Here is a 17,175-nt window from a genome sequence, read left to right on the forward strand (position 1 = left end):
TCACTGTAATTCTGAGTTCAATATTTTCTATCAAAACAATCAATTTTACAACAGTGAACCCAAAAAATGGACGTCCTCGGGATCTCTACGCTGAATTGTACAGGAAAAGTACAAATTCCCCTTGCACAAGGCAGGATGTCATATAACGTATGACTTGATGAACACTCGAAAAACCAAAAAAGAGAAGGAAAAACGAGATACTGATTTACAGATTCCCGGGATATAAAAAAAGGAAACCTACATTTTTCTCTATAAGCATGTCCAACCATATAGAGTGGAAATTATGAAGACCTGAGACGACTGGAATCCAGGAGAGGTACTGGGTTGACAGAAATCATGCCGGAATGCAAAAGGAGGAGCTCAGAATCGGAGGCAAGACACAAACCAGATGAGGCCCAGCAGGATTGCAACTTATATTCGATTCACCAACATCTGGCAGACCAAGTTGTGGGGGACGAACATAACCCGCCACTAGAGGCACACATAATATTGAGATTTCTATCCTTGAACCTGCCATTGCAAGATTTATGAGCCAGAAGATATTTTCCCAGACAATAGAAAAATATGTGGAGTTTAAGTAGTTCACAAAACCTTGCTTTGACGAGAGAGAAACATGCCCTCTTTTCCTCCCAGCAATCATCCAATTCTCAGTATTTGCACCGACTTCATATAACACCTCATCCTGATGCACAAGCACTAAAATTATTAATACACTCCGAGTCATAGTCACCTATTGTACTCCTCAGCTTTTAACGACAGTTGAAACACTTGAAGATACAGACTTCAGTTCATGCAGTGACGACAAAGTACAAGGTGCAATTCTGATGACGATTCACAAGTTTCTACACGTGTTTTTATTTTCCTTTCAAGTGAAACAACTCAATGCCATACACCATACCACCTCAGGTTTCAAGCGAAACAACTCAACAAGTACACTGCAATTACCTACAATTCTAGTAGACTTAAAAAAACGGTTGAAAACTGGCATTAGTGTTCGTTGACTTTGTTCAGAAATAAAAGTGAAAACCAGAAAAGTCGTGAATTATCAGCATTTCAAGATTTGATAATCGCAATCTAAACTGTCCAGTGTGATCGGGCTGTGACTTACATTGTTAGGAGAAACTTCATTTTCCTCAAAATCCTTCAATCTTTCAACCCTCCATTTCATAGTAACTAGCTGGCCAACCCTAAGGCCACCAGAAGAGAGAGGAAGAAAACCAACAGCCAGGACTGGATCAAGCACAGGCCTTTGCAAAGCAAGAGTGCTTCTGAAAATTAAGTCCCGTCTAGCCCCCTCAGACCCAGAAGATTCTGCAAACACAGGTGGGTGCGCTCCACTGGTTCTATCACCAGAAATTCCATATCTAATGTTTAATATACTCTCTGACTGAAAAGCCTTAGCTTCATCTGCAGGAAAATCAAAATCGTATCATCAGTTCTGTCAAATGTACAAAAATGTAAAGTATGAAAAGATTCACAACTATATCCACATTTGCAAAATGAAATTGCAGCATGGCAGTGACTTGTTAGCGCTTGGTTTACGCATAATCTTTAAACGATTCCATCAGAATAAGTCCCAATCTTAACCTATTGCAGGAGATAAACAAGTGATTTTCCTTTACCGTAATCAGATAGTATGGAAGCTTCGAAACATGCAAGCAAGCAAGCAAGCATTTATAACATAAATGAACAATGCGTACCTTCAACATTAGTCTTCCCTAAGCATATACTGAATAGCATTCCTGCTCTAGAATTTGGAGAAACAACTAGTGGAAAGTAGGCTGAAGTCGGTCTCCCATCACCTTGTCCAGTATTAACAAATCCATCTTGAAGATCAAGCCAAGCATCAAAGATGGTCACCGTGGCTTTCACTTCAGAGTGTAGACTGACCTGGAAGTAATCAATTAATGCATACGTATGAACCACCAACCTCCAAGGACTCCGCAGATATATTATACAAATAAACTTTCCTATTTAAAGGACTTATAAGTACTTATTTTGGTAATTGAAAAACAATCTTAGTGTAACATGATAGAATGCACTCTCAAATCATATCCAGCCAATGCACAAAAGCATTACTCATGCTAAGATAATGGGTTACAATAACTTTTTGTGGAAACAGAAACAATTTCCATGTTTCAACACATAGGATATCACACACTTCACGTCTTATTATCTAATCACCTAGCCAGGGATGCATAAGTAAACTTACATACAAAAGTGTGGTTTTGAAAACCATATCACACATACCTGGAGAAGCAAAGTACCATCATTGCATTTATCTGCAACTCGTGTGCTCACATGGAAAGGATCTGTAAAATGCACTGCTAGGGTCCTGCACAAATTAATAATCAATAAAAGACATCTACAATTTTGAAAGATAAGAACAAAAAGTAGAACAAAATAAAAGAAAAACACCTCTCAAATATCTGATTGTGAGATGCACCAAATTCAAGTTTGAGCGCTATCATCCTCATTCCATCCACAATGCTCTGTCTCTGGGGAGCCACTGCATAATGCATTATGTACAGGTAAGCAGTTGGGACTCAATAGAGTATTTCAACGTAGAACACACATATTCACAACCTGAAGATGATCCTACAGCAAGCTTTTCACTGATAGCACGAACTGGAATCCATAAAATAGACGTCAAATTGCTTGCCCAATGTGGAAACTCTACTCTATCATCAAACAGAGGCAACTGCTCAAAATTTTTATCGATAGCCAAAGAACCATCCTTTAGAGTGCCATTACAGTCAGCCACACCAACTGAACTCTTTGATGCATCAGCGTAGCTCTCCATCTCAATGAAATGTGAATCTTCAATTTTAAGACCAGGTCCAGTATCAACATACAAGATAGCACCTTTGAGAGAGTAGTTAATGGGTCTTACAATAATGCCCACCCACTGAGGTTCATTTATCAGCAGAGCAGCGGAAACAGCTGCAACAAGATCAACCAGAGGTCTTGGTTTGAATACCTGAGAAAGAAAGAAAGGGTCATTTAGATGGTACGATACCCTAAGTAAATCTTAAAAATGAACTGAAAAACTTCGTCGCAAAGTTATGTACTGCTTTTATTTACAAGTAAATTTAAAACAACAGGGATAAACTAGTATTTTGGGATATAATGGGTAGCAACAAGCTATATCTTCATAAGTTGCACCTTCAAGATAGGTCTAGGAGGCTTTTCATAACTCATGAAATCCTCGCTGTCTTCAGGGCCACCCTTGGAAAAGCTATGAGATCTGAATCTTAATTGCCCAATTTTCCCAGTGAGAACCCCCAAAACATATGAACCTGGTTTCTGGGGGGGTAAATCCAGGGTAACGGTATTCCGACCAGGCTTTAATACAATTGCAGTAGAGCTCATTAATGCCTGAAAAATCAGAACAAATAATCTGTCATATCATAAACAATGTTCATACAACATTAGACCTGAAACGGTGAGATGAAAATGCATTGCAAGTCCAAGAAAGCTTACCTTAGCAACCTCATCAGTATTAAATATCGCATTCAATGTGAGACTAAGTGAATCAAGGGTTATATCATCAGGAAAGCCACTCCAAAATGTTACTGATAGAGTACCAGGATCTCCATCACATAATTCTAATGGAGGCCCAGGATTGCCAGAAAAAGTAATTAAAGATGACACATCTAGGGGCACTGGTTGCTCCATTTCGCCATGTGCAAGACGAACAACCTCTGACTGAAAAGCCTGGCGTTCCCTAGTCAAAAACAAGCCTTTATCCAATGAAAGCAACCTCACGCAAGATGATAGATAGCCAGCTTGATCATTGAGTATTTTCTGACACTCTGCTAAATTGGGGAGGACTTCTGCCAATAAATCCTGCCATCCTTCACCAGCGTAAAGTGCACAAACCTTTTCATATGACTTTGCTGCCAGATCATAGTTTCCATGCTTAAAACATACAGATGCTATTTCTCCATCAAGAACAACTCCATGTCTTTTCCACCAGGATCGATGATAATTGTCAGCAGCCCCTTTAGTTAGTTCAAGATATTTTTGCTGTCAAAACAAGAATTTGTGTACAAGACAAAAGATCAACAAAATATTATACAGCATGCATAGAGGAACTAATAATTTGAACAATCCTGGAACTAATAATTTGAACAATCCTCCATGGATAGTAAACTAAAAATTAGCAACTGTTCATACCTCAAACTCTTCTGTAGACGACAAAGACTTCCACAGATCAGGATTAGAAACTGTGTTGTGCAGAGCATAATCAGCAGCAACATAAATTTCAGCAAGCCTCATGGGGCGATCAATTGAGCTCTCAGAAATTCCTGGTGAAGAGTTAGTACGCGCCATAACACTTGCTTGCACTTTTTGTAATGACGGCATCTTAAATGATGCATCTGAACCTGAACTGCCATCATACATCGTGACTCCATTATCACTCAAACATGCCATTTTTGAAAACATAAAAATAATAAATGAAAGGAGAATATTTAGCAAGACTATTAAAAAACAAATGGGGTGTGATATCCACACACCCTTTTTTCCTTCTCACACACCCCTCTAATTTTCGGCCGTCGGATCGGATGGATTGAAGAAGATCAACGAACATAAATTAACAAAGAGTGTGTGAAAAGTAAAATAGGGTGTGTGGATAGCACATCCCAAAACAAATTACTCTTAGAAACCGATAGCACTACATTTGCTACAATTCTTGAACTTCCATTACCTGTCAATAAAATTTTGGCGACCATCAAACATTTCAACCACATTCCCGGCAGAAAGGGAAGCTCTCCTCCGATTAGCCTCACGTAACAGTAGAGAAGGTTCAAGAGGCAATGGTTTTCTCTGAATACCAAAGTGCTTGAACGATGGAGTTGACTGTAGAATTACCTGCAAAAGATAAATGACCAACTTTTTTTTGTCAAAAAAAGAAAGACAAAATGAAACGAAAAGTTAAGGGGCAGAAAATGCTTTTGCATTGCATGAAACTCTATAAAAGCCAACTGAACAGTAAAGAAAAACTAATGGCAACTGTAGAAGATGATCATCATTCATCAATAATCAAAGGTCTAATTTCCTATACACCACCTTCGTTTACCCCATGTAACAAACACGGCACTAATACTATTGTAGTAGTTTGATAAAGGTGCTAACTGCTAAATCATGAAATCCACTTAACTATTTAGTTAAACTCACAATTATAAAGATATATTATGAAATTTGAGGGATTAGAAGATCTACTATGAAATTTTCATAAAATAGGTGAAATATTAATTTCATCACTTGAAATTAATTATGATGTTTTTTTGTTATATTAACACCGCAATCTACAGTAAAAATCCAAGGGATAAGAATGTCACAAATCTGTAACCGGTAGTGGTTGCATAATGCCTTTTAGCATGGCCAAAACTTCATACCACATGACAGGTCAAATAAGAAGATAAAAAGCATGAACAATAAACAATAAATCCCAATATTAGAATTTAGAAGTTTATGCTGATTTATACTAAATGTAGGCTGGACAGGCATAAATTGATGTAGTCTCAATTAAAGAAATTTACACCTAGATATTTTATCCGGAACTATATTAACATATTAGCTAACATTAGCTAGTCCTATTAAAGAATAAAAACTTTAGCTAATCCAATGCTACATTTACTGTATTAAGAACTTACCTTTTCTTTGGCCAGCACCTCAGATGAAGCATCAGGTGGAACTGAGGGCCAAACCGCAGGCTTGGGCCAGGGAAGCATGCTGAGTGAAGCACTGTTCAATGAGTTAAACGGAAAGGACAATTAGTTTAGAAAAAACATCTGCAACTTTTAGGTGCAGTAAAACTAATTCCAATGATTACATGTCCAAGCTTGATTCTAGAATGCTAAAAGATGTTCTCATCTTCAAAGTTTCAATTGGTACCTGTTTCCAGGACTCCTTTCTATATTCGTCCCATATCCAATTAAATATGCAAGCCTCATGAACTGCATAAACATACAATACAGCCTTTGATTACTAAAGTGCAAGCATGTTAAAAACAAAGTTTCTAGTCAATTCCCAGTTGAACAATGGATTCAATTTCACTTGTATCAATGCACTCCAACAAAGGTGTATCAAGGGATTAAAGAACAAAACAAACGATATTTTTGAGTTCCTCTATTGCATATGAAACACAAAGAACTTTTACCTTAACCCTGCATAATGAATAAAGGTCGCCTTGAAGGCGGTAGAATTCTTTTTCTATATCAGGTGCTGCAAGTCCATCCTTATAATGTGAAGCAGTTTCATTGACTAAGGACATGCAAGCCGTTATCACCCACACTTCACGCATACAAAAGGGTAGAATACTCTGAGAACAACTCCAAAAGGAGAAAACAGGAAAGGTAAGAGAAAGAAAAGAAAATGGAAAAGTCAGATATGATCATTCATACTGAACTTCAACATATGTATGACATTACGTTAAAAACACTTTTAAACAAAATGAATACCAGATACCTCATGTACAGCCAGAGACTTTGAGAAGCTTATAATGAATGAGTATCCCCTTGATGCAACTTCAAACGGGCGATTCAGCTTGAATAAAAGCTACATTTAACCATCTATTAGAGATGAATTTCAAATTTTGTTTCAGCAAAATAGTAAGTCAATTTCTGCGTAAACTAGATTCTGAAGGCACCACCATTGTTTTACTGAATGGTCAGATTATTTTTCGATTTGAAGTAATGGTCAATGAAACTTCTTCTATGTCCATGGTAAACTTGTATTCATCACTTGCACCATGTGGTTAACGTAATTGTACACTTAAGTTCCAATTCTTCAACTTTATCAATGTAACAGGCACAAGTTTCAGTAGGGAGTATTTTACATCTTATGTGAGAGAGAGGGGGAGAGAGAGAGAGAGAGAGAGAGGGAGAGAAAGAGCACTATAATATGAAAAGGTTGAATGACCTTATCAAAGCACTTATCAACACATATGTGAAGCGTTAATCATAGAAATGCATTTTCAATGAGACAGAATGGAACAACAATTTACTCTATATGCCAAATGAAATTTTCCAGAGTAAACTAAAGGATCCAGCATCCAAACAAGCAGAAAATTTGAAAGTTTGAAACTAATGACATCACTGCATACTGCATAATGTTAATTCGTTTTTTTAACTGATTTAAGGTCACAGGCTTGAATCGACCATCTGTCTCACATACCTTTGCTTGGCAGGCAAACAGATACTGTCTAAATTCAAATTCTCTAAATGAGTCATCTTGAACAATTTGTGTCAATGATTTCTTTCCAGAATTGAGCAATGCTGCCTGATCATCACCATGGTCAACTCCTCCAAAGTCCTTCCGTTTTCCAGTCATTTCAACTGCATCGGATGAAAATGATATTGGTCTCCAGAACAAAAAAGAAAGAGAAAAGGTCCATTATTGATCAAAATCTTATCATTTAAAAGCACTACGCTTATAATGGAATTGCGATTTTCCAATTTTTAGTTTCCTTCAAAGTGGAGCAAGAACATACAAGCACACATTCAAGATCTCCCACTCACCGCTGAGTAGACAATCATTTTCACCAATCATTGGATCAAAATCAAAATGCTGACACTTATTCAAGAAGAAAAGGTCTTTAATGAGATTTGTATATTAGGCGATGTAATTAGAGCATGGTATGGATTTTAAGAAAATGAATTATGAGCTTGGCTCCCAGGGAATCTGGATCAAAATTGTGTGCATGTTTGTGTTCGTGTTTATGACGTAGATTCTTGTTTCCCTTGAGGAGATATGAACAACTACAGGATTGCAATAAGCAATTAACGGAATCATTTCAACCAAACTTGACAGCACAATAATTAAGACATGAAGTGAAGATTGAAAAAAAAAAAAACTGGTTTAGTGTAAAAAGATACACTCATTAAGTTTTTTTTTTTTTAATACCAGAAACAAACATTTTATGTACATCCTGTAGTCATAGAATGAAAACAATGAATGGATCTCAATATAAAATGACACGTACAGCAGTCAATGGTTGCTCATATCTACAACACAAGGTACCCAATTCATAAAGACTGCTATACCTTCATAAAGTAAGTTTCAAAATCAGTTAGTGTTTCATAAAGTAACACTAACTATAAAAGTGTTAAGAACTTAAAAAATGTAGAAAAATAAAAGATCCCCCATTGATGTACTTGAAGGCGGCATTTGTATTTCCATGTCAAAATAGTATTTTCATTAAAAACACATGTAGAAATCATAACAGGTATCTCAACACTAAAAGTGATAATAAGATATATGTGTAACGCACCTGTTTCCAAATAACAAATTTCTAGTTCATCATATTCACGTAAAGAATCTTCATGAAGATGAGCCATCTCAAACAAAAAAGCCAAGCTTTCCTGAAAAGAGAAGCAATTATGGTAAGACGACAGAAGATGATTAGTAACTTGAATTATATGGATCTGAAAACACAAAGGTTTGTGGTACTTGTGCCTCATATAATTGCCTAAAGTAGGATTTAAAATGCGCTTTTATAATACCAAAAAAGTATTTAGTAAGCTTTTCAATACAATTGATTTATGCATGAAATCCACATTCGAATCAACAACCCTTTAAATCCTCTTTTTGCCCGAAGCAGCTTAATAAAATTCTTCTAGTAAAAATTGATAAAAAATGGAACTACCTTCAGAATAAAAAAATTGCAGAAGTTCCAAACTGGCATGAAGCGTTGTTCACTGAGCTTGCGTATCTCGTCCTCATAAAATTGTACACGTCTATCTAATGTATTTCTGATGCACTCCATTATCTTGGATTCCAAGTCTTCCCAAAAGTTTGCTTCAGGAGAATATAAATCGAACTTGCAGCACCTGAGCAAAGCATATTATGATAAAGTAACATGATGGTAGGTAAACTGAATTTTAAACAAATATATCAAAATATTATTAAACTTTATATTATAACCTGTAAAATTATATTTGATAGTCTACTCATGTTTTATGGTAGAGATGATACCATATGCGACTTGCTGAAAAGAAATGAAAGACAATTTTATACATATAGGTAACTTTAAAACCCAACCCAATTATGATTATGCTGGTCAGCTGATCAGTCTACAACACTTGATGAAAACAAGATGCTTGCCAAGTTCATCTTAACAACCTTCAAGGAAACAGATGAAATCGACATCAACAGTCTTTACCCATCTCTGCCTTTGGCTAAAAAGTGCAAGTAAATGTTGTTATCAATTTAATATCAACATTGTCAAATTTGTATTGTTATAGACGAAGTATCTCAATATCGCATGTTGACTTAATTAACAACAAAGCAGATGATGTAAAGCTTAAGTATGGTAAAAAACACCGACTAATCTTCATATTAGAATTTTGCTCTCTGGAACACCTAAATAGAAAAGGGGGGGAAAGGGGGGGGGGGGGGGACTAGGAATAGCTCAATGCTCAAGTTATCATATATAAAAGTCATCATTTTAGTATAAAATAATCACAGTACTCATTTCTCAATCGACCACTTGAAAAAAAAAAACCATATTTGATTACAAAAGCAATAAACTCACCTTTCTCTCTTCTTGGAACTGAAATCAACTTCAAGTTTGGCATATACTTTATTTGCCAATCTGGTGGCTTGATCATTATTCGGGTGAGCCTTGGATACAAAAACAATAAACCATTCCCGTTCATCATTTTGGACAATTAACTTTAGGCGTGGTTTAAGGATGGTCTTGAACTCATCAAGATCCTAATGAATAAAAACAAAAGATTGTTAGTTAACTATCAGATAAGCAGCATACAATCAAACTGCACATGGTTTGGTCTTATGATTACCATAATACTACCAGCACATGAAAATAATAATATTGATAGAAATATGTGGAACTAAACAATGGAATGACACTAAGTTTTATTGCTACAATTTCTTATCAAAACCTAACAAAATGCTCAAAGAGAAAGCTAGTTACTTTCCCAATTTGCATAAGTTAGTAAGCAAGTACCCTTTACAACCGTCTAGTAGGAAAGCTATATACAAATCTGACTTGACAATTAATATCATAATGTAATAGACGTATAGTTGGCATTCTTCATATATATATATATATAAATAAAAAATAAAAAATAAAAAATAAATTTAGAAAGAGACAATTTTATTTGCTTTTCTTTTTACTGATAACTTGAGGTATCAAGATCCCCAATACAACTAATTGCAAAGGCATGTCTAGATCCTACAACCAGAATGGCTGGTACAAACAATTGGAGGGTTTCCCCATAGGGGTGTATGAATTGAACAAGAGACCTTGGTTTACTAGGCTTCTTATCTTGGCCCTTCCTAAGACTGGACTAACGCATGGATACAGATATAATACATTGGTTATGAAATAATAACATCAAGATAAGTGAGGTGAAGGAAATTGTGTCTTACCTCACAGGTGACGAGGACCGCAGTTGCATATGGCTCTCGAAACCAAAATAATGATTGCTCTTGTGGGAACCGGCTACGAAGCCTCGAATCTGTGGTTAGTATGAATTCAGCAGGGAAATTCTCTACAAACACGGGATTACGGGTTTTGTTATTTAAGCAAGCTCTTTTGAATGGCAAGTGTTCCTCAAACCCATTCTTGACAGTAGGCCACAAATCGCTCACATCTTCAACTGAAAATGAGCTCATGGTTAAACTGTTAGATGGGAACACGAAGAAAGGCCAATGATATAAACTACTACAGCAGAAACACACATTAGCCATCTGTTTCACTACTTGTGAGCTCAATACAGACTAAGAGCATGACTGGAATATTAGCAGAAATTGTCGAGGGATCGGTAGACTAGCCATTTGGCTGTCCATGGGTTCCCACATTAAGCATAATCATATACTTTTGTAAGATAAGCATAACCATACATGGCTGATAACATGACAATGTATGATTACAAATAACTAAATATAAATTGTCATTAAACAAATTACTAATGCCGCATGAGCTGTTCAGTAATTACACAAATCCAATAAATGATTTCTTGTTCTGGAAATACCGAAACAACAAATTTCGCACATTGTGCGAAAATTCATTCCCATTTCCGGACATTCAATTGAAGAACTACTTGTTCCCAAAAACACTCCGAAACTGACACACTAAAGGCATCATTTTACAAACACTAGGACGACAAAATTTGCATTTGCTGCATCACTTTAATAGCCAATTAGCTATCCCTATACTTCAACAAATATGAATATGTACTACCAAATAGCACAAATTAACACCTTTAATTACTTAGAGGTCCCCAAACCTCAATCAAGAAGATCAGTAACTTCAAATGCGTAATTGATTAACAAAAAAGTGAAACAAGAATGGTTAATTTGAAATTACAGAAGAAAAATGGAAGCGGAAAATTGAATACGAATGTCGAATTGGGAGATTTACCTGCAATCACGAGATGATCGAGGGAATTCTTGATCGTCTGGAACTGAGCAAGATAGTTCGCCATTTTCGACCTCGATCTATACCAGACGTATGCATTTGTTCATGATCGATCTAGAGAGAGAAAGAGATCTATACATACATGTATAGAGGGAGGCAGGGAGGGAGAGAGAGAGAGAGAGAGAGCTCTGAGTGAGGTGGTGGTTGTGTGGGTTTGCTCTCTCACTGTGTAATTGGGGAATTGGATCGAAATTCGGTAATGCAAGCCGGTACTTCCGTTTTTTACCGGTTTTTTAACAGTTAGATTTGGAGGCTTTGATCTAACGGCTCAGAATAATTTTTTTTATTGTAACTAGGAAAATGGATATGGATGGTATACCGCATATTTTTATATAATTGGTAGAAAATTATATTTTTTAAGTTATTAACTTTTTAGTACACATATTCTACCGTTGATATAGTGACACATGGTGTACCACCACGTGTTTCAGTGAAAAATTTCTCGTTTTTTAACGGTTAGATATGGAGGCTTTGATCTAACGGCTCATAATAAACTTGAAAATAACCGTATAAATTATTCACATCCGCAACCATACAAAACCCATATTCCAGATAGGCGTTTAAGGGATGAGGCGCGCCAAAACCTCTCTGCAACTCCCAACTTCCAGCTCGAGCCTGCCATGGCATTCCCTCTATCCTCCGCCATTGTCTCTCACAAGCTATCTCTCAATGTTACCATTGCTCCCTCCACTCGAAGGCCGAATTTAAAGCCAACCCATTTCATAGTTTGCTTCAATCGGAAAAATAAAATTTTACGGCTTAACTTTTTTGTATTCCATAATCCGAATAAAAGTACATACAATCATTGTTACAAAATGAAACAAAAATAAACGACACAATATCCTTCTTAAAATATGACTCTAATAATTACAAAATATTTATATTATTTTTCTCCTAAAATATAGACTTACGCCAATACTCCCCCTCAAGTTGGAGCATAGATGTTACGTATGCCCAACTTGATAAGTGAGTCATCGAACCTCCTACTACACACGGCATGAGTAAGGATATCCGCAAGTTGTTCCTCTGAGTTCATGAATGGTATTTACACAATCTTCTTTTCTAGCTTTTCTTTGATAAAATGTCTATTAACCTCAACATGCTTAGTCCAGTCATGTTGCACTGGATTATCAGCTATTTCTCTAGCAGACTTATCGTCACAATACAATTTCATCGCCTCCTTCTGTTTAAAACCAAGACCCCAAAGCAATTTTCGTAGCCAAAGGATCTCACACACACCATGTGTCATACCCCTATACTCGGCTTCGGCAGAGGATTGTGATACCACATTCTGCTTCTTGCTCCGCCACGTAATCAAATTACCTCCAACAAATGTGAAATACCCAGATGTAGACCGTTTGTCAGTCACATCACATGCCCAATCAATATCAGTAAATCCCTCAATCCTCATATGTCCATGATGTTCATACAAAATTCCCTTTCCCAGGGTAGACTTCAAATATGCCAAGATTCTCATTATTGCCGCCATATGATCCACACTTGGTGAGTGCATAAACTGAGTAACCACACTTATGGCATAGGCAATATCCGGACGAGTGTGAGACAAATAAATCAGCCTCCCTTTTAGCCTTTGATATCTACCTTTGTCAACTAGCTTCTGATCTGGATAAATCCCCAAATAATGTTTCTTTGTGATGGGAATGTCCACAGGTTTACATCTCAGCATGCTTATTTCCTTTAGTAAATCCAGAACATATTTACATTGAGACAAGAAAATACCTCTAGAATCATCACCTGACGACTTCCATTCCAAGGAAATATTTCAAATCTCCCAAATTCTTCATCTCCAAATCATCACCCGGTATTATCATGTCATCCACATAAATAATTAAGGCTGTCACTTTACCACTTCTCCGTTTCACAAATAACGTGTGATCAGAGTGACTTCGATAATACCCAATCCTCTTCATAACTTGAGTGAATCTACCAAACCATGCACGAGGTGATTGCTTAAGCCCGTAAAGTGACTTTCGCAACCTACATACTCCGGTTTTGCCTCCGGCATTATACCCTGGAGGAAAATTCATGTATACTTCTTCTTCCAAGTGCCCATGAAGAAAAACATTTTTTACATCAAACTGTTTCAGTGGCCAATTCAAATTTGCAGCTAAAGAAATAAGAACTCGTACTGTATTCATCTTCGCTATTGGTGAAAAAGTTTCCTAATAATCAATATTATATGTTTGTGTATAACCCTTTGCTCTAACCTTGCTTTAAACCTGTCCACTGATCCGTCTGCCTTGTATTTGATTGTAAAGACCCATCTACATCCAACTGGTTTTTTTTCTTTTGGTAGCTCCGTTACCTCCCACATATCATTCTTATGCAGTGCCATCATTTATTCATCTATTGCAGCAGCCCATTTAGGATCATTCAAGGCCTACTTAACTTGGGTTGGTGCTTGGATTGCTTCCACATTATTTACCTAGGTTTGACATTCCAGTGCAAGGTTTGAGCATGCCACATAATTAGTTATTGGATACTTCACTTTTCCTTTAGGAGAAAACTTGTCAGGAGGAACACTACGATTTTGCCTTGGCGGCAACTTATACGTACTCATAATATTATCTGGATTAGTTACACGAGCATCAGTTGTACCTCAGGAATATTCAGAGAAGACACATTGGGTTGCACTATTGAGCTCGAGAGAGAGGGGTACAGGTTCGATAGATGCTGGTTCGGTAGACTCATGCTGATATTTTGCATCATACTAGGCAGACTGTTGCCGAGAAATATCAACTGTTTCAATGCCTGGCAGCTGAACATTAGTCCAATTTTCAGCAAGTTGTTGCCGAGAGCCTTCACTATCTTCACTGTCTTTATTCTTAGTAGTGTCTTGCCGAGAGCCGTCACAATTTTCGTTTTCAATACACGTTCCCCCTGAGCTACATATTACATTGTCTGGTATCTCCAACCACCCAAGATCACCACTAGTATTCTCTCCCTAGTGATTAGAAGGTGATGGAATCGAAGCATAAAAATACTCGGATTCCGAGAAAGTAACATCTATGGTCACATATTGTTGGGTTTTTGGCTCAAAATTAGGATACAACAACAACAACAAAGCCTTTTCCCACTAAGTGGGGTCGGCTATATGAATCCTAGAACGCCATTGCGCTCGGTTTTGTGTCATGTCCTCCGTTAGATCCAAGTACTATAAGTCTTTTCTTAAGGTCTCTTCCAAAGTTTTCCTAGGTCTTCCTCTACCCCTTCGGCCCTGAACCTCTGTCCCGTAGTCACATATTCGAACCGGAACGTCAGTAGGCCTTTTTTGCACATGTCCAAACCACCGTAACCGATTTTCTCTCATCTTTCCTTCAATTTCGGCTACTCCTACTTTACCTCGGATATCCTTATTCCCAATCTTATCCTTTCTCGTGTGCCCACACATCCCACGAAGCATCCTCATCTCCGCTACACCCATTTTGTGTACGTGTTGATGCTTCACCGCCCAACATTCTGTGCCATACAGCATCGCTGCCTTATTGACGTCCTATAAAATTTTCCCTTGAGCTTCAGTGGCCTACGACGGTCCCACAACACGCCGGATGCACTCTTCCACTTCATCCATCCAGCTTGTATTCTATGGTTGAGATCTCCATCTAATTCTCCGTTCTTTTGCAAGATAGATCCTAGGTAGCGAAAACGGTCGCTTTTTGTGATCTTGGCTAGATTGCTCCGGTCATTAGTGTGGATAAGTATATAAATGGATAGAGACAGGAAATCAAACACAAGATGTACGTGGTTCACCCAGATTGGCTACGTCCACGGAATATAGGAGTTCTCATTAATTGCGAAGGGTTTACACAAGTACATAGGTTCAAGCTCTCCTTTAGTGAGTACAAGTGAATGATTTAGTACAAATGACATTAGGAAATATTGTGGGAGAATGATATCGTAATCACGAAACTTCTAAGTACCGAAATGTGGTATCGTCTTCACTTGCCTTATCTGTCTCATAGGTAGATGTGGCATCTTCTCTGGAAGTACTCTTCCTCCATCCAGGGGTGGTATCTTTAACTGGTGGAGATGCACAAGGTAATGTATCAATTTCACTTAAAGCTTACTTGTAGTTTCAGGCTTGTTCAAGCGCGATACAAACCATGTAGTAGGAGTCCCCCAAGTCGCCGAGCTAAGGGATCTGCTGAAAGAGATGACAGACAAGGTAAGCAATCAGAGCTCCAAGCAATCAGTCCCATATCAGAAGTTTGATTTCAAGTTCCGACTGATTGTTCTCATTCTCTCTATCTTGCAGGCAGCATGTAGGATAAAGAGAAGAAAAATGAGAAGAGATGATATGAGATACTTTTGCTTTTGAAGAAGTAACTTTCCACAGGCTTATTCTTGAACTGGGCTGGAGAGTTTTCTAGTTTCCTCCAGAGTATAAAGCCGACTGAAGAATTTGAGGGTCAAAACAAGTCCATCAAATCTAGAGTACGTTCGACCCTACTGATATGGGATACTTTTGCTTTTGACAAAGTAGTGGATGTATCGGCACGTGTGTTGTCACGCTTGTCTCCACATGCTTCCTTGTATCCTTCTCACTTGCCCTATCTGTTCCTCAAGCAGATGCGGTATCTTCCCTGGAAGCATAAGATGTTGAAGATGAGTACTCGAGAACAATGCCAGGTAAGTAATCAGGTAAGGGGTTCCAGGCAGTCAGTTCCTGACTGGAAGCTTGATTCCAAGTGCTGACTGATTACTCTCTTTCTCCTTGTCTTGTAGGTAAGAACAAGGCCAAAGGAAAAGATAGGGAAAAAGCATGATATGGGATACTCTTGCTTTTAACCCTGATGATATGAGATATTCTTGCTCTAGTATAGCTTGTTTGCAGAGGTATTATCGGGGAGAAAGAAAGCTGAATATTTCGAAAGGCTTCGTTGGGAGTGCCCTCTCAGATATGAGGAAGGGTTGAGCATTTTTGCAGGTCTGCCTGTCCGTTGGGGATGAAGGTCAACATATATATGAGTCTCCCTAACAACAAGTAGTAATGCTATTCCTTTACCCTGCTTGGTCATAGCACGGTAGTGGGAGCTGCCAGCTTCACATGTTTTAACTCTGTCAGAGCACTTTGAAAAAGTGGTCTGTGGTATCTGGAAAGCTGATTTTGCGTGTGAAGCTTACAGACAAGCTTTATCCAAGGAGGTCTGGCTCTCGAAGTTGAGAAAGTGGTGCCTCTTCGGTTTTCGAACAAGCAATCCTGTCGGGGATCTGGCTCTCGAGATTCGGAGAACGATGCCTCTTCGATTTTTGAGAAAGCAATCCTGCTGGGGGTCTGGCTCTCGAGATTCGGAGAGCAGGGTCTCTTCGATTTTTGAGAAAGTAATCATGTTGGGAGTCTGGCTCTCGAGATTCGGAGGGCGGTTCCTATTCGATTTTGGAGTAAGCAATCTTGTTGGGAATGTTTTCTCGAATGTGGGTAAAGGTTGGGCATGTTTGCTAATCTACCTTGCCACGGAGCACAGAGGTTGACACACAGGGACTTTCCAAAAATCCAGCAGTAGTATTGTTCCTTTACCCTTATGGGTAATAATATGGTAGCTAGACCTTCAAAATTTATGTGTCTAAACTTTGTTAGTGCTGTTTCTTTGCTATTCTTTTACCCTTCTTGGTCAGAGCGACGTAGTGGGAGCTGCAAGTTTCACGTGTTTCAACTTTGTCAGAGAACTTTGGCAAAGTTATCTGTGGTACCCATGAGCTAA

General features: G+C 37.9%; 1 protein-coding gene across 2 annotated transcripts; it reads right to left on the bottom strand.

Moving 5' to 3' along the window:
• Positions 1-11,660, bottom strand: LOC103448643 (trafficking protein particle complex II-specific subunit 130 homolog). Of its 2 annotated transcripts, XM_070808779.1 has the most exons (22): positions 11,396-11,623; positions 10,402-10,631; positions 9,542-9,723; positions 9,049-9,129; positions 8,654-8,837; positions 8,279-8,369; positions 7,183-7,343; positions 6,475-6,564; positions 6,167-6,328; positions 5,902-5,963; positions 5,661-5,751; positions 4,712-4,875; positions 4,180-4,393; positions 3,484-4,029; positions 3,166-3,378; positions 2,587-2,980; positions 2,419-2,509; positions 2,251-2,335; positions 1,701-1,890; positions 1,109-1,407; positions 592-682; positions 1-510 (listed from the first exon to the last, which is right to left on the bottom strand). In XM_070808779.1, exons 5-22 carry the CDS (start codon positions 8,771-8,773, stop codon positions 335-337), a joined length of 3,240 nt encoding a protein of 1,079 aa, XP_070664880.1. In that variant the 5' UTR covers positions 8,774-8,837; positions 9,049-9,129; positions 9,542-9,723; positions 10,402-10,631; positions 11,396-11,623; the 3' UTR covers positions 1-334. The 2 variants fall into 2 exon arrangements, with proteins under 2 accessions (XP_070664880.1, XP_008386129.2); XM_008387907.4 differs by lacking the exon at positions 9,049-9,129 and having other exon boundaries at positions 11,396-11,660.
• Between the last annotated feature and the right edge of the window lie 5,515 nt (positions 11,661-17,175).

Source organism: Malus domestica, chromosome 11, assembly GCF_042453785.1.
Source record: "Malus domestica chromosome 11, GDT2T_hap1".
Taxonomy (NCBI): Eukaryota; Viridiplantae; Streptophyta; class Magnoliopsida; order Rosales; family Rosaceae; genus Malus; species Malus domestica.